The sequence below is a fragment of the Barbus barbus genome (genome assembly GCF_936440315.1).
Source record: "Barbus barbus genome assembly, chromosome: 33".
Taxonomy (NCBI): domain Eukaryota; kingdom Metazoa; phylum Chordata; class Actinopteri; order Cypriniformes; family Cyprinidae; genus Barbus; species Barbus barbus.
Genome location: NC_136761.1, coordinates 26,663,134 through 26,687,263, shown reverse-complemented (window position 1 = coordinate 26,687,263; position 24,130 = coordinate 26,663,134). Strand labels below are relative to the sequence as shown.

The 24,130-nt window shown below is 36.2% G+C and overlaps 1 protein-coding gene across 2 annotated transcripts; it reads right to left on the bottom strand.

Moving 5' to 3' along the window:
- Positions 1 to 562: 562 nt before the first annotated feature.
- Positions 563 to 22,603, bottom strand: LOC306853426 (glucocorticoid receptor-like). 2 transcript variants are annotated; one of them, XM_079390821.1, is made up of 9 exons: positions 22,265 to 22,603; positions 20,158 to 21,269; positions 8,552 to 8,700; positions 6,893 to 7,009; positions 6,457 to 6,744; positions 5,561 to 5,705; positions 4,689 to 4,819; positions 4,409 to 4,566; positions 563 to 2,300 (listed from the first exon to the last, which is right to left on the bottom strand). In XM_079390821.1, the coding sequence occupies exons 2-9, from the start codon at positions 21,258 to 21,260 to the stop codon at positions 2,148 to 2,150; spliced, it is 2,244 nt and encodes a 747-aa protein (XP_079246947.1). In that variant the 5' UTR covers positions 21,261 to 21,269; positions 22,265 to 22,603; the 3' UTR covers positions 563 to 2,147. The 2 variants fall into 2 exon arrangements, with proteins under 2 accessions (XP_079246947.1, XP_079246946.1); XM_079390820.1 differs by lacking the exon at positions 22,265 to 22,603 and adding an exon at positions 21,484 to 21,680.
- Between the last annotated feature and the right edge of the window lie 1,527 nt (positions 22,604 to 24,130).

Sequence of the window (24,130 nt, the reverse complement as noted above, 5' to 3'; positions counted from 1 at the left end):
TCCATTGATGTATGGTTTGTTATGATCGGACAATATTTAGCTGAGATGCAACTATTCTGGAATCTGAGGGTGCAAAAAAATCTAAATACTGAGAAAATCACCTTTAAAGTTGTTCAAATTAAGTTCTTAGCAATGCATATTATTAATCAAAAAATAAGTGTTAATATATTTACGGTAGGACATTTACAAAATATCTTCATGGAACATGATCTTTACTTAATATTATATATATATATATATATATATATATATATATATATATAAGATTTTCAAATAGTTGCATCTCAGCCATATATTGTCCTATCATAACAAACCATACATCAATGGAAAGCTTATTTATTCAGCTTTCAGATTATGTATAAATCTCAATTTTGAAAAATTGACACTTAAGACTGGTTTTGTGGTCCACGGTCATGTGTATCTCACCTCTTTGTTGCCTCTCACCCATAGGAGTTGAGATAATGTCAATTTTAACAACACGGCACATGTTCATCGGCTGATAAGGCAGTCTGTGAGAATTTAAAGCCCACTCCATTGCATCAGATAACACGACAGGCCACTGTAGGGTCTAAGAGAACGGTTTATTAGGCATGATGCAAAAAGTTAATGTAAATACATCTGTTTATTAGTATCATATATATCTGTAGGAACGGAAGAGCAAAGTGAAAAGTGCTGCTCAGATATTGATTAGAATTTGAAAATGAGTGTTGATGGCTGAATCTGTATCACACAATTTAACGCTAAGCAGTCTGAAGCTGGAGAGCGTTTATTTGTGTATTAAACAAGATGCTTCCACAGAAGAACTGTAAAATATTCTGGTAATATACATACCGCCTTTGACAACTGTTAAGACAAGCACAGTTTTAGATTGTACAAATTGAAAGCAATATATGTTTGGCACAGAAATTGAAACTATACAGGTGAGTAGAAATTCCCAGAGAGTCAAAACCCTGCGCCTGCACCATAGTTTGACTGACTAAACCAACAGACAGGTCAAGGTTAGTGTGGACCTGATCAAACAAAAACAAAAAAGGTACAGTTATACAGGATCTCTAGAGTGTTGCAAATATAAATGACATGGGCCTGAGTTGATGTTTGGTGTAGCCAAGTGTGATTGTACTGTATCTGACCATTCAAATCATCTGTCTGTATAAATGGTGTAGGTAGTGTAATCTGCATTCATAGTTTTGGTTGTATACTGTGGCATTGCTAAGGAACAAATACAACACACATAAAACAAAACTTTATGTTTCACATTGCATAATTCCTATATGAATCGACAGGTGAAATTAATAATAAATGGCTTTCTTAAACACAAACCTAAACCAGCCCCTTTAAAGCATTTACAAGGAGTGAAAGTGCTCGATTTACATTTCTCGACTGATATCAGCGTAAAAATAATCGTCAGGCTCATCTCCAAGTTCACACTAATGATTACAGAGCTGCCAAAAAAAAGAAAAACAAATGGCCATTTTTAAAATTAAAAGTGGGTATAAAAGTACAATCAACTATGAAGAAGTAGTGCCAGATGTCTGGTGCGGACGAGTCAAGAAAACGGCTAAAAAAGGAAAGAAGCTAAAAAATAAAAAGGCACATATTTTCCCTTTTTCTGTATATATGTAACTCTGTTAATGAGTTGTTTTACAACAGTGAAGATATGTCATACAAAACATATTTCATTTCAAACCAAGCTGAAGCCATTATCTCTGTACATGTTATTGAAATTATTATTTCAAACTGTTATCATCTGAAGTTAAAAACTAGGATACTCTGATTCTGACTATATAATCTGCGTATACTAGACTGTGTAAGTGCTCCGAAAATAAGAGTTGTGTGCAATTCATAGTAAGTGACCTTGGACAATTAGCTTTCTTCTACTAATAATCGTTGATGCTGGGAGTCAAACACCTGAGACGACATATATGGGATAATCTATCCATGAGATTCGTAGTTATGTCATTTCAACAGTTCAGCCGTTTGTTAGCTTTTCGGTTAATTACCCGTCTCTTCCTCCGTGGTCAATCGTTGAGTTCTGTGCTGGGTTGCATCTCTCGCACGCCTCCGCCTCCCTCTGCTGTCCCGGTGGAGTGGGAGTGAGGGGACGGGGTGAGCGTTTAAGGCATCGAGTCCTGCTGCTGGGAGGAGCTTCACTTCTGGTGAAAGAGCAGCGCTTTGACACTCCCAGCTTTGAATTTTGGTAACTGGTTGCTGATGATCTCCGCCAGCATTTCGGGAAACTCCACGCTGAGGGATTTATTCACAAAGGTGTAGAAACAGAAGTTCAGGAGTCCACCCACCATCTGAAGAGACACAGAGGGGTTAGAGATGTGAAAGAGCGTTTGTAATGCACTTTACTTTCAAGTGAATCCCAAGAGTAGGTTAGGCGTGTGTGTGTAAAAAAATAGCCTTGTTTTCATTAAAAGTGGAGGAACTTTTTTTGAAAGAGAATTATGAAAATAAATACCGTTCAGTAGCAAGATCAAAGCAACTTTTAAGATTTTTGCATTGTTAAGAAAAGCTATCGTTACAAATAAATGCTGTTCTTTTAAACAGAATTCATCAAATATAAAGCAGCACAACATTGATCATAATCTTAGAATGATTTCTGAAAGATCGTGTGACACTGAATGTCGTAATGATGCTGAAAATTCAGCTTTGCATCACATCAATAAATGACATTTTACAATACTTTATAATAATACCTACATTTCACTGCTGGTTATACCCTGTATAATTGTGTATGTGACAAATAAAAAAATCTTGAATAATAAACATATTTTAAATTGTAATATTTCACAATATTTCTGTATCTTTGATCAAATAAATGTAGTCTTGTTGTGCATAAGAGATTTCTTTCAAAAACATTTTTAAAAATCTTACCGACCCCAAACATTTAAACTGTTTTCTCTCATCAGATTAACATGCACTGATGAACAGCCTAATAAAATGCACATTAAAAAAATTGTGCCAGTTATGATTGCATGTCTCATGTCCAACTACAATTATAATTTATGCAGAAAAAGACAAACTATAGACATTTACTCTGTTTCACAAATCTAGTGAGTTGCCTCAGCATCATTAACAGGCACAGTCTTGAGATGAAGGCTGTTCTAAAAAGCTAAGCAATCATTATATGCTGGTTTATAATATGATAATACAGCATTGTTTGGCTTCACTGTGCTTTTCAGTGAAAGAAATCCCAGTAGGAATTACAATACAGAGAAGTATTGGTTTTTATTCAACACTGAACGTCCCAATTTAAAAACCTTTTATAATTTAATGAACAGTGTTGGGGGTAACAAGAAATTCAAGTTACGCAATCAGATTACTTTTTTCCAAGTAACTAGTAAAATAATGCATTGCTTTTAAATCTACAACTAAATAACAAATAAGTTACTTTTTCAAATAAGTAACATGTAATAAGTTACTTTTTCCCCCCGCATTTATTCATTGACACCTGTCCCCGTGTTGGTGTGAAAGGGACTTATAGATGCCAAAAATATATATAAAAAAAATTGTTATTAAAAAACAAATAAGCAAGCTTAGCCCAGGTGACAAAAAGGCATTACTTTCCATAAAAATTTTCCAATGCAATTTTTATGGAGTAATGCAATACTGTATTTTAAAAGTAACTTTCCCCAACACTGTTAATGAAAAAAAAAAGACTATTGCCACACAAACTCATGTTGGAGTAGATAACAGGCAAAAGCAAGACACTACTCGTACCCAAAAATGTTTGCCAGTGCAGGAGTTTTTTGGATAAAATAAAAAAAAGACTTATTTCTGTCCACGTTTGTAAAGTTTATGGTTATAAACTACATTCTACACTATACTACATCAGCTTTGGGCGATCCGAGTTCACAGTCCTTTCCCAATCCTGCATATATACTGTTCTATTCCCTCCATAAAAGATGCATTTAACTAATGGCATTATTTAAAATAATTCTATATATAGGGTATTGTGAATTCTTATCGCCACAGTAACCGTGTAGTGAATATCTGGGGCCGATTATATAATTGCTTAGATTTTAAAATTTCAGCAAGACTGGTCATAACTTTTCAAAATCAGTTACACAAAAACACTGATTTGTCAAATTTGAATCCTAAAAGACTGATTAACACTTCAGTATTTGTTCTTGTAACTGTTTAAGCAAATGGCCCCTGATATGGTGACCCTAGTGCCATGTGTTTTTATGCTTATAGGAGTATTGCATCATTAGCTAAACGACATGCAGAACTCTACTGGGATCAATTGTTGATTTGAGTCTCCCGAGGGATATTAGTATGACGCACGGTGTTCCTAATCAGTCCATGTCATTTAGGATGCGGCCTTAGCACGAGCAGCTCACTAGGGTTTGGAGCAGAGCCACAGTTTTCAAAGAGCATTATTTAGGATAAACTTCATTACGTCGTGCATGGAGTCCAGTAGCTTAGTTAGCTGATAGAATCGTTGCCAGTTCTTGCTGGAGTTCTCCTCTCTCTTCACAATGGCCTTGCCCAGTTCTTTGATGTAAGACATCCGTAGCTCCTCAAACACTGACTGGCTCTTCAAACCATCCTTCGGCACTGACAAAGCACAAAAACACACAGTTACGGTCCTCTGTAAAATGAAGTAATTTGACATCAAACGATGTCACCTGGATTCTCAGGGAACCCAAAACCGACGAATGGCTTCTAAAGAAGGTCACCTGTGCTCAGGAGCAGAAGGACCTTCATGCACAGGTACTCCTCGTTGGACACTTGCAGTCTCACAAACTCATTGGAGATCTTCAGCATCTGTTCACACTGATCATTCATGTAGGGCAACCTCATCCTCTCTCTGCAGACAGACACACACGACTCTAATTTAGGCTTTTATGGGCAGTTAAAGGAATAGTTCTCCCAAAAACTGAAATTTGCTCACTCTTAGGACATCTAAGACGGAGATGTGTTTGTTTGTTGATTGAAAGAGATTTGGAGGAATTTCGCATTACATCACTCTCTCACCAAAGGATCCTCTGCAGTGAATGGGTGCCGTCAGAATGAAGTCTTATTATGGACTGGTATTTTATTCAGAAGGATTTGTTTCTTACAAACACACAGCTTTTGGCTTCACAAGATGTTAACTGATGGACTGGAGTGGTGTGGATTATTGTGATGTTTTTATCAGCTGTTTGGACTCTCATTGTGACGGCACCCATTCACTGCAGAGCATCCATTGCTGAGCAAGTGCTCTGATGAAGAAACAAACTCATCTACATCTTGGATGGCCTGAGGGTGTGTACATTTTCAACAGATGATAACATTCTGTTTATAATGAGTGCCCTACAGTTTTGTTGTCTATGGCTTCTCATAAAAGCTGGGAGGATTTTGATTGGTTGTCCATGTTTTTATTGTTCATCGACTAGAAAAAAATCTAACTGAATTGCATCAAATTGAAAAAAAAAAAAAACATTCTGAACTTCTGAAAAATGATTCAACACTTTATAGTTGTTTTCATAATAGTTTCCATGGTGTGAACACATCTTTAAACTGCCAGAGAGATTATTAAAGCAAATGGCCTGTTAAATGAGACACATACTCATTGATGACCAGGTCTGGTGCGAAACACAGCATGTTTCCATTACACTGCTGGTATGACCTCCAACCTAGTCCGAAGGACATGAGGAACAGCCAGGAACATTGCAGGAGGGTCATCTGATCATCCAGGTGAAGGTTCCGGAACCCTAAAAAGAGCAAAACAGAGGTTTTTTAAGTAGGGATGTAACGATTCACTCAACTCGCGATGCGATACGATTCAATTTTTTTTTTTTTTTTTTACAAAATCAGATTTAAGAGAAATTATAAATGAGGTGTACTTTCACTATTTCTCTGACAAAATGCTGCCCATTTCTTTGTGAAAGTAAAATATGTAAAATAGTAAAACTAACCTGAAATTTTAAAACAAATCCCAAATTAAATAATATAAATAAAATAAAGTACTTCATATAAACACATATGGCTTTGTCTGTGCTTTTTCCATTTAAAATTAGGAGGCAACAACTGCATTTTAATCACTGTCCAAATAAAGGTGTTGCATACATGTTTATTTAAAATTAAGACTGTAAAATTTTGAAATTTAAAGCAAAAACAGAACAGTCTGACTTTAGCTTATTATACTACATAAAACATCAGAATGAAACAAAAACAGCAGATGGGCTGAATGAGATGCAAATTCACTCAGGACAGCAGGTGGCGCTTATGGAACAGCAGCGATACTGCATTTCCTTGGTTACTGCTTTAAACAAAGCGGAGATGTGCTTATAAACACTGATTTGATATGCATTATACAGAGGCAAGATGAAAAGGACATAGCATCTAAGCTTTTCTGAAGACAGTCAGTTCCCTCAGAGATGCATTCATCATATAAACTCCCACTTCCAACTGTATCGCAATTCATTTAACATTTCAACCAAACAACCTATTCTCAAGTTGTACCTGGCAGAGCTTTGGCCCATTTGACCGCAGAGATGACCTGCCGGCCGCCCAGCCTGTTCAGAGTGGTCATGATGCGGGTGGAGGTGTCAGGTATGGTGCTGTCGTACCCAGCGTAGATGGTGTCCGGCTCGATGGCCTTTAGCAGTGACAGCATGGTGGGCACCACCTGAGGCATGGGTTTGTGCACCAGCGCCTGGATTTCTGGCAGCGGAGGAAGACTGCGCTCTGGAATCGACGGCTGCTGGATTACCTTGCTGGTGTGACGGGCCCCCTTCTTGGTTTTACGGGCTGAGCGGTGAATGACGAAAGTTTACGACAGTCAGTTTTCAAACTTTATGCATTTTCTGTGATTTAATTTAAGTTTTGTTATACATCTAAAATGACATTTGGGGACACGCTGGTGTAATTATGTAACAGGTGGAACATTTCGTGTTACCGTCAAGGTTCATGCCTGCCATGAGGCATTTGCGGTAACGACAGGCAGGGCAGTTCTTCCGGCGGATTTTGTCAATGATGCAATCGTTCCGTCCAGCGCACAAGTAATTGTGTTGCCCTATGAGAATCAAGAATAGTGTGGATTAGACAGGATGTTTCAGGAGTCATGCTGTCAAACACCGTCCTGAACCCCACTGCATTGCTTTTAATTAATTTAACGTAGTTCGTATAGTTCATATATATGCACTTAAAATACACACTGATTATCTGTAAAATCTAATTCACGTTATCTGTCTGCATTAGAGTGATATTATCAGAATGCATTTTCTCTGTCAGCCAGAGATGCATTTCAACACCCACAGAATAAAAAGCATTTTGACCGACGAATGACTCATAGTACGAGTCGCCTGAAATAGACATGCAGTGAGAAAGTAAAAATACGCTAGAAGAACGTGTCTCTAACTCTACACAATCAAGTCAAGAAAGACAGAGGTAAATAATCACACAATCACATCACTAATTTGTCTCAATCACCGGCTTTTTTGTGAAAATTAAGCTTGCTTAATTGTATTGAATGTGCACTTAAAGCTATTTTTAAAGGTATTTGTAGATAATATTATTTAATTAAATTAAAGGCCACTTAACTGTACTTAGAGTGTACAAAGAGTGTCCCATGGCTATGTTTCTTAAGTACAATTTGCAATACAGTTAAATGAAAAGAATTAAAGTACATTGTAAATCATTTTGTTTTAATATTTTGCCATGCTTTAAAGTACAAGTTGACAAACATACAGTACTAAAGCAAAATAATTAGAATTTGAACTGCAGTGTGTTCATTATTATTCAATTACATTTGAAGTAAATATATTTAATGTATATAATGCATATTGAATAATATATATAATGTATATGTGACCCTGGAGCACAAAAGCAGTCTTAAGTCTCTGGGGTATATTTGTAGCAATATCCAAAAATACATTGTATGTGTCAAAATTATCCATTTTTCTTTTATGCCAAAAATCATTAGGATATTAAGTAAAGATCACGTTCCATGAAGATGTTTTGTCAATTTCATATTGTAACTACATGAAAACTTAATTTTTGATTAGTAATATGCATTGCTAAGAACTTCATTTGAACAACTTTAAAGGCGATTTTCTCAATATTTCGATTTTTTGCACCCTCAGATTTTCAAATAGTTGTATCTCAGCCAAATATTGTCCTAACAAACCATACATCAATGGAAAGCTTATTTATTCAGCTTTCAGAAGATGTGTAAATCTCAATTTCGGAAAATTTACCCTTTTGTGCTCCAGGGTCACATATCTCAATATGATTTTAGATTCTTGTTCTTAATAAACTTTTTTTTTTTTAATCTTCTTTTTCAAGGCCCTATATCATTCATTCCCAGAGATAATGGGATCTCAAGACAGCTGCATGTCCAGATTGTTAAATATTTCCCATTTTCAGCAGATTACTCAGTAAATATGCATTCATGACATTTAATACTTATGAGTTTTTTCCAACAATTTGCACCGGGAACCTCTGGTTGAGTTGATACAGAACGACCCACTAAAGTGTTTCAAAAAAGGCAATGCGCAGAAAAATACAGTAAAGGCCACAGATATAAAACAGAATACAGGTGTCAGGATTTCCTCACCTTCAACTGCTCTCTTAAAGAAGACTTTACAGCTTCCACAAGTGAGGACTCCATAATGGCAGCCTGAAGCTTCATCGGAGCACACAAGACAGCTCTTGTGTGTGCCAGACTTCCCAGCAGCTGAGGAGGTGGCAGTGCTGTTCTCAGGTCTGAAAACACACAAAACATTAATGTATATTAATGAACAGGAATAATGAATTAATATTGTTCAGCAGGAAAGGCAAGAGCTAACCCTCAGCACACATTCTATTATATATTTTTTACTAACATAGTAATGCAATGATTACACATCATGAGGATGAGGCTGTTAGACTGGCCACCAGAGGGTGACGGCTGAACGTAGCCTACTGCTCCACCTCCACACTGAGCCACAACGCCTACACATGCTTTCAGCCTGAGAGAAAGACTATGAGTAGAAAATACGAGTAGGGCTTCACAGTGTAGTAGATGCATGCAAATCCATCAAGTGAAGCAGAGCAAAAAGGAGGAGAGGACAGTTGCATATCCTCTTCAGACCGCATGAACGTGAATTAACAGATAACAAATGCCAAACAAACAGCTGTACTATCTTAGGATTTCTGGCCTAAATTTTTAATTCAGTGGAGAAAACAATACATGGAAACAGCTACGATTCAACTGGTAGAGATTTTTCTGTATCATTGGTACAAAAGTAAATCCATTTGCATGACTATCAGCAGTCAGGACTGCTTTACTGTATTCTATCCACATGTGAGAGAAGCAAAGAAACGTGGAGTGACATGAAAATACAGAGTGAGACGTGTTGCAAACAAGTCTAAACATGTCAGGTCTTGTTAGGCACAAAACGAACATCACAGTTTGCAAGATAAAATTGATTTGCATTTAATATTAGTTTTATCTATTGTTTTGACTCACATGTTACAAAATGTGAAGTTGTTTTTGCTCAGATGCCTGATTTATTGCTTTCTTATCAATGCTCTTATCTTTTGGTTTGCGTCCATCAAGTTCCAAATAAATAATTAAATGAGATACCTGTCATTTGTGTTATTTTTATTGATAAGACTAGACATTCTACATGGTTGTGCAATGTATAAAAGTACACGCTCATCAAAAAACAAAAACAACTAATATATATATATATATATATTTTTTTTTTTAAGACCCGTAAAAGAAGCAACTTGTGCATGCACGCATGAAGTTTTAATAGCATCGTGTCATACCTTGCAAGATCAACCTGATCTCTATCACCTACAAAACATTTTAATAATAGTTTGTCATAATTGTCTGTTTCAAGGCTTTTCAACTGTTGGCCCGCAGGCCAAATGTGGCCCTGAGATTACAAGAGCCCTGCTCTATCAAGTGAGCGAACAATATGCATCAGAAAACCGAACAGCTGTGTCAAACACCACCACATGTGACTGGCAAATGATGGGAGGATGCAGGAATAGGGCTGCAACTAGGGCTAGGTGATATGGCCCCAAATAATGATCACGATCATGATCATTTTTTTCATATCAGTCGATATCGATGATTATCAAGATAAATGACAAATCTTTATTTCTTTCAAGTTTAAAGCCAGATGTTTGCTCCAAAATGATAGAAACCAGACCAATAAATATCTTAGCAGAAAAATTAATTTCTTAGTGTCTGCATGTTCTATTGAGTGACATTATTTCAAATCAAGAAACGGGTTTGTGTTGCCTGATAATATTAATAATATGACTTTTTTTATGTCTCTTAGAAATGCACATTTGATAGCAGTAGTAGCTTGAGTTAGGATGCAGATTTTTTGTTCATTATCAAAACAGTAACATCTGTAAAAATTGCAGCAACCTCAAAAATTGTAGTTTTTTTTTTTTAACTAACCATTGGAGCAAAAACTTTTTTTTAATGAAAAATTATCTCGTAATTCTGAGATAATTAACTCGTTAATTCAGAAAAACAGAGTAGATTTTTTTTCCTCAAGTGAATGCAATACGCTTCCGTACATATAAATTATATCATATATAAATATATTTAACATATAAACGTAACATTTTTCTTAAATATATGCATGCATGTGTGTATTTATATAAATATAGCACACACACATATATCATGTAAACAAAAACTTTTATTTTGGAAGCGATTAATCATTTGACAGCACTATTATTTAACTAATCATTGATTATTTCAATGATTAACCAGTGGGCTTTGATTATTCGCTACACTGATAAAAATTATTTTTTGCTGAAGTAAATACTACATAAAAACAAATGTAATTTCTACATTAAATAATTTAGTTCAGGCAAGAAGTAAAAAATTAAAGTAAATTCTATATTAGTACTCAATTTAAGCTTGTAGAAATTAAAGTTTGAATTTATAAGTATATTTTACTTGGAATTGTTTATTATGTTTACAAGGATTTTTAAATTAAATATCAAAGTCATGATCCAGGTGTTCCCATCATGCACTTGGGCATGAATAATTAATAAGGTTAACTTTTTTGCTGTTTTCGAGAGGCATTTACACTGTTTTATGATTGCTTTTGTTGTTAGGTTTAGTAACTTACTGTTTTGTGACATCTGGAGTTGATTTTCTACTCAAAATGACCCATTCATACTCAAACACTATGCATTGATTATCACCGTCACTGTGTATGGCGTACCAAGTATTGAGGTCTCTGTGTTCATTTAGGTGATAATTCTATTGAGTGGACATATTATCTTAAAAGGACAACAAGCTGTCTACTTGCTTTAATAGCATGGTTGTTTCCCAGTGCTACATCGAATGAGTACATTTTAGAGGCCATTACTGAGTGAAATGTACTTAAAATAATTAAGTAAAAAGTACTCATCCAACTCTAACTGGTCATGTTAAATTTACTTATTTCACCTAAATTAGTTAAGTAGATTTTACTTAATTCAATACTTACATTTTACTTAAAATTTATGTCGGCAAAAACTTGCAAAATAAAAATGAAGTAAATCTTACTTATTGTTTTTTTCAGTGTACGTTCAGATGCTACCTTAACTGCTGTTTTCTCACAGCTGGCATTTTTGATTTGTGTTTATATTGTTATTGAGAGGAAAGCATATTACATACTCATCTAAACGCCACTCTCAGCTTCGTCGGGATGTTCGCTAACAGTAAAGCATACATAGCATCTTTTATGGTTTATAGTTTTGTAAAACTTGCCCACACTGGTTTGTATCCATTTGCGTGTTGTCTTCTATTGGTTTGCAGCCCAGGAGGGCTTAATTGCAGTCTCTACAGCGCCACACTGGTCAAACTGCGCTACTGCAGGCCATTACATTAGGTCATATGATCAAACGACTATTAGAAAACAATATTATCTGTTGAGAATTTTTAATGTTGATGTTGTTGATAATGTCAAAAAATCGTTTCAGTCCTAGAAGCTACATTAGATTGCTGCAGGAAAAAAAAAACCTGACATTTTGATTAATTTTTTATTTTCTTTAAATGAGACATGCATGGATAGTTGACAATGAGATCTGGAATGCATTTAGAAAACAGATTAGGTGAATTTTCTTTATATGCCAACTTTAAATCGAAATCAGCCAAACGTTGCAATGACGAAGAGGATTTTGAGTTTGAAAACAAAGAGATACCTGTGGCTAAAAATCCTACTCTCTCCATCTTCTGTTTACTTATTTATAGACTGCATTTGATGGCCACAAAAGCACGTGACTTCCTCCACATTACATATCCAACTGCTAGTGATGTATCGATCCCAACAGTCCCTTGTATCTATAGATCACAGTGGGCTGAAAATCTCACGTTCGGTTTGGTTACAGGTCGGCATTTTAATTGTCAGATGCTAGATTAGTCTATTTGTTGTAATAGCTTCATTTTACCTTTAATAACACATAATGACATTTTGCAGAAGGTTGTGGGTTTTAATCTATTTGACAGAAATGCCTAATTTGTGGCTGAAGTCTTCAGTCTCCCAGGTTCGGAGAGCAAAAGCAGCAATAGAAAAAGGAAATAGCACCTACCCAGAAGAGAAACACATGAAAACTGAAAGAGGAAGTTGAGCATGCCATCACTGCGTCTGCTACTTTTTTCAAAGCCTTGCTATAATACACTGCCTCATGAATCAGGCAGCAACATTAAAAAACTGCATTTTAAACAACAACTCTTAAAATAAAACTAGTAATTGTTCCATGAATATATAATCCCAATACGAGAGGTTTTTCTTTCTATCTGTTTTGCACAGATGACTCATGTTGGTAAGAAAAAGACAATATGGGTCACATTTACTTTGCAACCAGTCTAACCACACTGGTTTGCTCAACCCGAAATACAGTTACATTATTTGCATTCTTCTCAATGGAAATATCACTGGGTTCAGACAGTAATCATAAGTGCACCACAAGAAAATTATTCAAAGACATTTTTCGAATCCATAATTTTCCTTGATAAAATAACAACAAGTGTTCAATATAATGTTTACGTGCTAAAAGCAAAATTAAATGGCGCAACTCATTTGAACCGCACCACTACTGCAGACTATTTATCCGTTCAAATGGCAGCGCAAGCTAACTAGAGCAGATGCGTTTACTCGCTGATAAATCTCAGTCACGCGAGCATTAAACAGCACTGTGAGATCCATTGTGAAGCGCTTGAATTCACTGAATGACTCAGTGATTTATACTAGTTAAAAACCACACGAAACAGCGCTGACAAACAGGAAAAACACTGTGCACAACAATACAGTCAGAAGCCTTTTCAATCTACAAATCGCCATCATTTGCCATGGACTTACTGTAGTAACACTAACTGCAGTATTGTGTCAGAAATATGGGATATTCATATCGAACTTTATTATATGATTAATTTAGACGTATTAAATGTAATGAAGAAGCAATGGAATATAATCACAGTTTATTTGTGATTAAGCTCCAACCTTTTTTACACCACGGACCGGTTACGGTTTGAAAAAAATCTTGTGGACCAGAGGGGTCTTGTTGTTGTGGATGGTCTTAAAACAGGTCTATTCATTTATACTGTTATCAGAACATGTTGAAGTATATTCATCTCTTGTCTCTTAGAGAATGCGCTGTTAATGCAGCGTTTTTTTTACTTTCACTTTCTGTATGACTGAAGTATACTTAACTATTGCGTAAAGTTTGCACGTTGCTTTTGTGATAACAGAAATATGTTCAGTATTGCGACGTAACTGCAACCCCCCATGCATATGCATTTTAAACGCAGGGATACATGAAAGAGGAATCAAATCAGTATGCCGCGCTGTCTGAAACACGTCTCTATGCTCGTGCGCGCTTCGATATGATATGAAAAATTGCATTGTGATCATTTTTTTGGCCATATTGCCCAGTGACTTATTTGTTCATTATACTTTAGTCCTCCAGGACTTTGCATGCATGCAGTATAGACTGCTTCATTTACTATGGCGGAGGTGTTTAGTTTTGTCGTGCCGCCGCCGGCCTGCAGCGTATAGACGCGGGGTAATCTCTGCTTGGCCCAGCTGCGATGCAGAAGAGAAAGTAGGTCAAACCAATGGCACTCAGAGCGTTTCAGATCACTGTGTGCTAAAGTACTTATAACACAGAGGTGATTTACATCCATTATCCACTTCTGCTGACTGGCAAGATTTCTGCTCTACAGGAACCGAACCGAGACGGTGAGAGAGTGAGTAAGTGAGAGCAAAGGATATAACGGAGAGAGAAGGAGAGCACAAGACAGAGAGAGACTGCCCTCTTTAATGGCTGTAGTTAAACCTAGGTTGGCCGCTGTGTCAAATATACGCGATGACTAACCTGTCTGATATTCCTAACGCCGAAATGCTGTCTAATAGCTTCCAGTGTAGAGGTCTGGGAAGTTGGTTTTTGGTAGCAGACACCAGTCAAAGCTGTTAATATATTGTATTTTTAGCACAGCTGGAATGTTGTGTTGACAAAGCAGCATTGAGGACTGGAACCATTCATTTTTATACTTTTTAATTACTCATACAGTTATATACCTCATAAGAGGTATTTAATGTTAAAGGAGAAACCATTGACCAGTTATTAATAAATATTTTTTGATCACTTTAATGCCTTTTTATCACTTTAATCTTACTGTCCTCAAACTTTTGAATGATTGTGTAATTTAACATTATCGGTCATATTATTAAAATTACTCAAGTGAAACTAAACACAATCAATGCTGTGGGTAAAAAACAGTCTGTGTTATTTTCTAATGGCATCTGGAGCGTCTCTATGTTTGGCATCTGGAATGGAGTCTCTATGTTCAGCTACAAGTGTCATCCGAGCAAACTGCGTTTGGCAAAAAGAAGTAAAAGCAACTGTGTGTTTGCAATTGTAGTAATATAGAGCTGCGTTTCAACTTTAAGTGAATGCAGTCTGTTTTTGTATAAACTGTATTTACAGTGTTTGCAGACGAGAGTGTGACAGTCTCCATACATTTCAAAGATCAGCCTCGGGGCTTTTTTTCTTTTCTTTTATTTAACCTATATTTTCACTCGTCCAAAGGTCCTCATTGTGGGACTGGTTATGCAGAGTTAAAAATATTCGGTGGGTGTGTGCTGGAGGGAGGAGAGGAGAGAGAGACTAGGAGGAGAAAGAGAAAACAAGCTACTTATTCACAGCTGTCCATGTTGACTCATATAAAGCCAAGAACTGAGCAAAGCTTTCAGGAAGAATTTCTGAGTCACTACATATCAAAAGGGTTTGGCTCAATTAGATCCTCATTCAAGATGGAGAGAGTCACACAGGAGAAGAGACAGAAAAACACACACACTGAAAAGAAAAAAAAAACTAAAACAAAAGGGGTGTGAGCCGATTTATGTTTGCGTGAGAAAAGTGGCGCCACTGACCTGAAACCAACCATGTTTGCCACATAGCGTGCACACGACAGAGAGGGAGAGAGACAGGCAAACAAAGAGAGCGAGAGAGAGAGACAGCTCCTGTCTAAGCTGGCTGCAAGCCACTAAATGTCACACAGGTTGGGACGCAGCGCAAACAACCCTGACTCCCACTCAAAACCTGCAGACCACAAAGGCCTGATAATAGAGCCCACATGTAAATTAAAGATGAAACCTCTCTTGTGTTTCACCATCTGTTTCTGCTCTCTGTGACTGAACCACGAACTGACTGTTTTCTATCCAGAACCACTAGCTATTTAGATGATTTTACGGTGCACTTTCAAGCGATTGCTACGTTTTTCATCTGATTGTGACTACGCAGTGGGCCAGATTTTCAGCCCAAACCTTGTGATGTATAAACATATTGTTTAGAGTCCAGATGAAACAGCATCTATTTAAATTCCATGTGACAAATATTTGAGTCAAACAGGGTGTAGCATGAAGAAAAAAAAAATAAGTTTTATCTATCGGGAATTGATTGGACTGTGAAAAAGTGAGTTAACACAAATGGAGCCAGATGCAGAGCGTGGAGGGTGAAGGTCAAGATCAATGTCTCTTATTAGTTATTTTACAAAGCTACAGTTTTTCTGCTATTTTTAATGTTCAATCTTGCTCCAGGAGGGCCACTTCCAGCAGCGTTTAACTCCAATCCTAATTAAACACACCTGAACCAGCTAATCAAGGTCTTCAGGATCACTAGAATCAAGCAGGTGTGTTGGAGCTATAAAAGAGCTGTGAAAGTGGGGCAGGACTGAGCCAGTGTTATTTTATTGTTATTTATATAACAATAAAATGAGACGCTCGGATGAGGTCCTGACTCTCTGTGGTCATTAAAAATCCCATGGCCCTTCTCGTAAAGAGTAGGGGTGTAACCCCGGTGTCCTGGCCAAATTCCCTCTACTGGCCCTTGTCTATCATGGCCTCCTAATAATCCCCATCCACTTGATTGGCTCTATGACTCTCTCTCCTCTCCACCTGTAGCTGGTGTGTGGTGACGCCGTTGTGCTCTGGCTGCCGTCGCATCATCCAAGTGGATGCTACACACTGGTGGTGGTTGAGGAGAGACCCCCCCCCACACATGATTGTAAAGCGCTTTGGGTGTACAGCAATATACAATAAAGCGCTATATAAATGCATCATTCGTTCATTCATTCATATATACTATTACAGAATTTATTCATATTTAACATATGCTTACATTTTTCAGTTTTAGTAATTTTGTTATGTGCTTCTGTCATTTGTATTACAAATGTGTTCTGTTATTAGTGTGTATATATTTCTATTTAGCTTTAATTTATTTTCATTTCAGTTTTAGTTTAGGTAATTTTATTTTATTTCTATTAATTTTATTTGATTTCTATTTAGCTTTAATTTATTTTCATTTCAGTTTTAGTTTAGGTAATTTTATTTTATTTCTATTAATTTTATTTGATTTCTATTTAGCTTTAATTTATTTTCATTTCAGTTTTAGTTTAGGTAATTTTATTTTATTTCATTTCTATTTAGCTTTAATTTATTTTTAATTCAGCTTCAGTAGTTTTTTCTATAAAATTTTATTTTATTTCTATTTTAGCTTTATTTACTTTTTTTCTCAGTAATTTTATTTTATATCTATTTATTTTATTTTATTTTTATTTCAGCTTTAGTTTCAGTAGTTTTAGTACTTAAAACTTATTTTATTTCAGTTATTACCAAGGCTGCTTTTTTTTTTTTAAGTGCATGTTTAATTTTTTAAAGTTTAAATGCTTTATTTCAATTAATGTAAAACAATTAAAAGTAAAACAATAACAACACTGGATTGGACACTTCTGTAACCACATTAATGTTATCTGCCATTAAAATACTAAATAATGTAAACTATTGCCAAGATTTTGGGATTGCTTCTTTAAATAAAATAATAGTCTAAAAATAATGCCTAAATAGTAGATATCAAAATCTCAAGATATAATACTGTGATATTACTAATATTGCAATATTAATACATATCCACGATACGATATTTATTGCAATAAAAAAAAAAAAAAAGACAACTGGAGATTTGAAAAAATAAATAAATTTGGAACATTTTAAAGTTAAATTATTCTATCTAATGCACCTTGAGAGTTCAAAATGAAGAGCCCCAACCCATGTTGTCGATTAGCATTGCAATATTATAATACAAATTATAATAAGAAGAACTCAAATTAACCATATGTTGTCGAAGTTGTGTTTATTAGTCACAATGAATCAATGAAAGCAGTTAAATCTTCTGTTTATTCAGCTGCAGTGGTTTCTTCTGCGGGGCGTATTTGGAGTTTCCATGTGAGAGATCCCTCTGGCCTTCGGATGGAAATTTACTCTTGATCACAGAACCGTGCTTTACTGAAAGATACGCATCACAATCGCAGCTTCTGCCTGATTGAGATTTATTGCCTTTGCAATTTAATTTTGATTGATTTGTGCAGCTCTAAACAGTAGCATGCACTTTTAAGCCATCGAGTCATTTTAGACGCAGAACCAGTTTATACATTATGATGAAAAAGAACTTCAAGTTCCTTTGAAAACGACATGAACTAATTAATTGATCACAATGAGAACAGGTACATGTATTAATAATGTAAAGAAAGAAAGTAAGGGCTGATTCCTATTTCTTGTTGACTTTAAGTAAGCTTGCATAATGTTATCAGTGATTACCGAAACAAGAAGTGAGGACACTGGCATTTGATCTGAACTCAATGACTTCGACATTAGAAAAACAATCTTGAGTTTATTTTAAGCATCTAGCAAAAGCTGAACTAGGTGGGTGTGTCGCCAATGACCCGTTCATGTGACAAATATGCAGACACTTCCTCAAAGCCTGTATGCCTGAAACGCCATTAACAATCCATCAAACCGATGCAGTTTTGGATGAGCAGGTTTCAGGTCGAGCTGCAGAGACCTGCTCTGTGGAGATCTTCAGATATGTGTGTCACGTACATAACTCCTTCGTGAGTACAGACTTCCTTGTCTTACGGTAAACACGAGACCGTTTGCACAGTAACAAAAGCAGCACACTAACAGATTACTACCACAGAAATGATTGTAATGCCCTCTGAGCACATTTAATTCGTTTACGATTTCTGCTCACACAAGTCAGGGTTTGCAAATAGGTGAGGAGAGATAGCAGTGAAAACATGATGGAACATGAACTTGAAGAGGAAAATGGTGCAGTACTGTCTGAATGTTCAGATATTGTATTCATGCACTGAGCTTACAGCATTTTTAACTAATTTAATGCTTTAACAAATCCATACTGGTGCAGCACAGTCATTTTTAGGCTAATTTAGGGTGCAGTGCTGTCTTTAAAACTGATTTTGTCTGGTCTGACCACCATTTCCTGCTTGTTCCTTACTGGAGGAAATGCATGGCATGATTGTTCCCAGAAAAGACATGCAATTTCGTGCTTTCCTTTTCTCTTTAATAAGAATTATATTTTGTGCTACATCTGCTAAAATCTGATTTATTTCAGCGATAATGGTGGTAAAATAGTCCCCACACTTTATAGATTTAGCTGTAGTTATTAATAAAACCCTAATGGAAAAATTTTTTATTTATTGAAACGAAACTGAAATAAGTTAAAGCTGAAGCACTAAAAAAAAAAAAAACTGGAAACAAATAAAAGCTAAAACTGAAATAAAAATAAATTAAACCTAAAAGTGATATTTAAAAGTAGGGTAGGCGACTTTGAAGAGTAAGCTAGTTTTGAAAGCATAAGATCTCACCCTCCCTGCAAAACACTCTCCAAAGCCACGCCTCCTCCAAAACACATGAACGGACACAGGCGGAGCAGAGGCTAACCAGCAACATGATAAGAGACGGCATTGGTGGAGGGTCAAAAGCATGCTATTAACATATTACCTCATGTCTCATTCACCGGTGAGACAATATAACAGTACAAACGCATAATATTACAATAATAGTAGGGCCCTATGAAATCAGTTTTATTTTTTTCTAAATTCAGTTTTTTCTGGACTCCTTTTTAATGGTCAAATTAAATTTTATTAATCAAAAAGCATGCCTGATTAATTAAAATCATGAAACTTATACAATTTAACATTAATTTATTAAAAGTGTAACATGACATGTTTAGGGCCGTAGTTTTGTGACGTAGCAAAGCGTGGGCTGTTTCAAATGGCGTTTCTGGGACTGCCAATGGGAAGCTACAGTTTTAAGGAGAAAATACTCAGCAATGGTGTTGATTAATGGATTGACACATGGTTTAACTAAAAGCAAATTAAAAACACTACATAGACAAATAAACTAATTCGAAAAAATGATTTTCACTACAGGGGGACTTTAAAACAAACAAACACTAATAAAAAAAATGATGAAAGTTTGAAAATGTCAAAAAGCCATTCTAAAATATGAAAGAAATTATTAAAAGAATTTAAATACCAAAATAACACTGCCACGCTTTTGACCAATGAGTTTTGATAGTGATAACTGAAATTTTACAGGACTTCTAAAAATGAAACTGAAAAAATACTTGAAATGCCATTAAAAGGGGTTTTAGATCTCAGCACAAGACAGATTTCTAATAAGTACAAGGACTTCTACGGTCTTCCCATAAAATTCTTAAGATTTTAAGTAATTTCCATGACTTTTCCAGGCATTATCAGAAAATTCCCTGGAAATTCCAGCTGTTCCATGACTGTAGGAAACTTTCATTAAACATTTTCATCCACAAACACATACCATCATGTTGGCTTTCATGGCTTACCTGGCATAGGGGCTTGTGTAGTTTTTGGAAAAGCATGCGCTGGCCCTCTGTTGCATATCACTTGCATTCCCAAAGCCCAGGCCCCTGCCCCAACTGTCTTCTGAAGAGGTCAGAGGGGTGTACAGGTTAAAGACGGGCTTCTGATCTTTCTGCTGACTGACAGCAGCTGTGGATGGGCCGGTCCCAAATAGGAAACTCTGTCCACTTGAAGTGGTGACACCACAAATGTTAATGGGTGTGCTGTGCAGACTCCCCTGACAGCAGCTAGTCCCACCGTTGTTCTCCTGTTTGAAGACCCCAAGAGTGCACAGCTGGATTATAGAGTCCTTCTCCACCTTCACGGTGGGCAAGCTGGTGGTGACCATGTTGATGCTGGAGGTGCTGGAAGTGGTGGTTTGACCACCACTGACCGCAACCTTTGAGTCCCTCTCCGTATTTGTTGGCAAGTCTCCGAGCAGAGCATCTTCACCTATGGTGGAGAGGAACGAGTCATCCGCCACGTAGAAATCGGAAGGTGATCCGTCCAACTCAAAGTCCTGCAGGAGGTCCAGAGTGTTGTCACTAAAGAGCTTATGATTGCCAACATCAACATATTTCCCAATAGGCCCAAAGGAATCTTGGTCAAGGTCCATATCGCCTTTATCCATGGGGGAAAAGTCCTCTGTTTTTAAATGAAAGAGATTGGGGTCAACTCCACCGATCAGGGAGTCCACTGAAGGGGAGGTGCTGTTGAAGTCTGCGATGCTGGCCTCCAGACCTGAGAAGCTGTCTCCCAAAGTGAAAGCTCCCAGGGTCTGGTGTTGCTGAGCCCTCTGCTCCTTCCCAACCAATTTGAGCTCTGAATCTTCCCCAAAGATGCCAAGGGTGGAGGACACGGAGGTGGTGTGCTCTTCCAGAGTGGGCGAGTTGCTCAGGCCATTGGGAAGGTCCCCGGAAACCGGCTGCTTCAGCGGATTGGGCTGAGGAACCAGTGAGGTGGGGGCAACAGACATGGCGCTTTGTATTCCGCTTCGTAAAATTCCCTCAACTGGGCTGTTGCTGTAATCCAACGTATTCAAATGATCATCTCTCTTGGCGCCGTTCTTCAGTCCTCCTTGATCCATCTTGCAATACTGTGGTAAAACAGAACAAAACAATTATAGTCTCTGAAACGCCATAAATAGCATCCTTGAAAAACCTAGTTTACTGTAAGTATCATAAAAATAAAATAAAACATTATTAAGTGCATTAGGAGTACAGACAAATTGCACCATGGTATGAGCATTTTTACTAAAAAACAAAAATACAAAAACACTTTTATAAAAACCAGTAAAGTTTAATACAAACCATTAAACCTGTATTAAGTCGCTGGGGTATATTTGTAGCAATAGCCAACAATTCATTGCATGGGTCAAAATAATTCATTTTTCTTTTATGCCAAAAATATTAAATAAAGATCATGTTCCATGAAGATATTTAGTCAATTTCCTACTGTAAATATATCAAACCCTAATTTTTATTTAGTAACATGCATTGCTAAGAACTTAATTTGAACAACTTTAAAGGCGATTTTCTCAATATTTAGATTTTTTTGCACCCTCAGATTCCAGATTTACAAATAGTTGTATCTCAGCCAAATATTGTCCTATCATAACAAACCATACATCAATGGAAAGATTATTTATTCAACTTTCAGATGACACATAATATATTGCATAATATATTGCATAAGTATATATCCATGAGGATTTACTGACTCTTACGTCCCTCGACTAATATTAAAATAAACGGATGAAAATCCCAAAAGGGGAAGTCTCGCGCGCTCGCAGCAGAAGCAGTGACACGCAATGAGGCCTAGTTTCTACTCCTACTGTTAATCCACAGCAGACAAACGAGCCAATCACTTCGCATTTAGAGTATAAACCCTTAAATTACGCGTAATACCAATGCAACAGCCAACGCGCATAAATCAGCCTAACAGCGCAGCAGAAAAACAGCTCGCGAGTTCAAAAACCAGTTACTGATCTGAAACTAGTTGCTATACTTTTACGCTCTCAGTGTCAATATTTGTATTCAGGTGCACGGTTAACACGAAAGGGTGGTCTGAAGGTCGAAATAACGTACGTACCTTGTGATATTTACGTTGCTGTTTTGATTTGTTGCTTCATCTGACATTGTAATGTTTAGACAGCGATTAGCAACAACACCAAAAGCCTTCTCCGCAGTCCGAGGTCGTTTCAGAAGCGCGAGACCAATTACAAGCTGCGCGAGAAGAACGCAGCTCACATATCCTCCTGCGTTTTAGTCCGAATTCATAACACCATCTGGGTAATCCAGGCAATTTACTCGTTTCGGTCATGAGAAAAGAGGCGTGTCATAAAACCATAAAAACATTCAAAATGGAGATTACAGTAGAGATCCGTGGCGACCCTGTTTATCTCGTGCAGTGCGACCTATTGGCAGCACTGAGTTATTACATCTCTTATTGGGTCAGAGTGTGATGTGATTGTGAGTAAATCACACCTCCCTCTCTCTGTCACCGCAGTTTCCTTCTGCACTTATTCATACACAACCAGAAAAATTGCTGACGCTTTATACATTTCACATTTCATTTATTTATAACAAACATTATTGCAAGATATATAATGCAGAAATTAACATTATAAGTAGATCATAACTAATAATAACATTTGCATTTCCAGCAAATCTGCTATCCGTTCCACTTGTTCTTTTTGGCTCTTGGTTTAGCATGTGCTTTATCTTGCTATGCATCCATTTGGTTTTGTTTGGGTTGTTTTTTTTTTTGCATTTTTTTTCTTAAGGGGTTGCATAATACTTGCAGTGCAATTGCAAAGAAAAAACTTTGACAATTTTTAACACTTAATTTTACAGTGCCCGTAAAATTAGTCTACATTACATGTAGACTACATACTATAACAGTATATTATGTATGTATAATTACATGCAATAACTAATTCAATAGCAAATGCTAATTCTAACCCTATAGAAAGTAGGCTACATGTTAATTAATATTACTCAGGAGCCTACTTAAATGTACATTTACACTTTGGGCACTGGTTCATTCATTCATTCATTAAATAAAGTGTAACTTTTTTATTTATTTTTTTGACAAATGAGATGAATTAGGCAAAAAAGATTTAAAAAATGTAATTAATGCATTTCCATTTTTACCTTTTTTTTTAAAAAAATTAGACACATTAACATGCAATTTCATAAAATCTATAACCAGGAGTCGCGAATGCAAGACTAAGTTTATTTTCAAACATTTATTTTTAACATTTAACAGACAAACAGGTTAAATGTATATTCAATATCACTCTTAATTTTCATTGTCAACAACCAACCAAAACGACACCTATCGGTAATTCGATTTTTTTAATTAATAAACTGTAAACTGATTTATTTATTTTTTTGTCTGTTAAACAAAACAGCATAATTAGCATAAACATTCTAATACATTTTGACTACATTGGGTTACACAAATGAAAAGGGTTCATTTCATGTATAATGGCTGCTAATCAATGCTATTATAAGTAATTATTGAAATAAGCAGCACATTATGCAGGTGACAACTAAACACTTCCACCTAGTGGATGCTTTTGGTTTGGTTTCATAGGTAGGTTTTGGAGTAGAAACATCTTAAAGGTGCTTTTGACAAGTTTGATGAATTACAAACACTCTATATATATTACAAATCCAGCAACATGCTTATATGGACTAATAATCAGTAATCCATCACAACTGGCACAGATAATAAAAAAAAAAAGTTTTCCAGGTGTACGTGTTGATTGTGAGGGTATGCAACTAAAACATTAAAACTCATTGTGACAGATCAATTCTTCCAACCACAAAGGCACACTCCTGAAAGAAAATATCTATTATTAGGGATGAATTTGAATGTCTTTTTTACCGACTTGAGGCACAGCTTCAGAAAAACAGATGCATAAATTGAGGTGGTGTATGTTTTCATGCA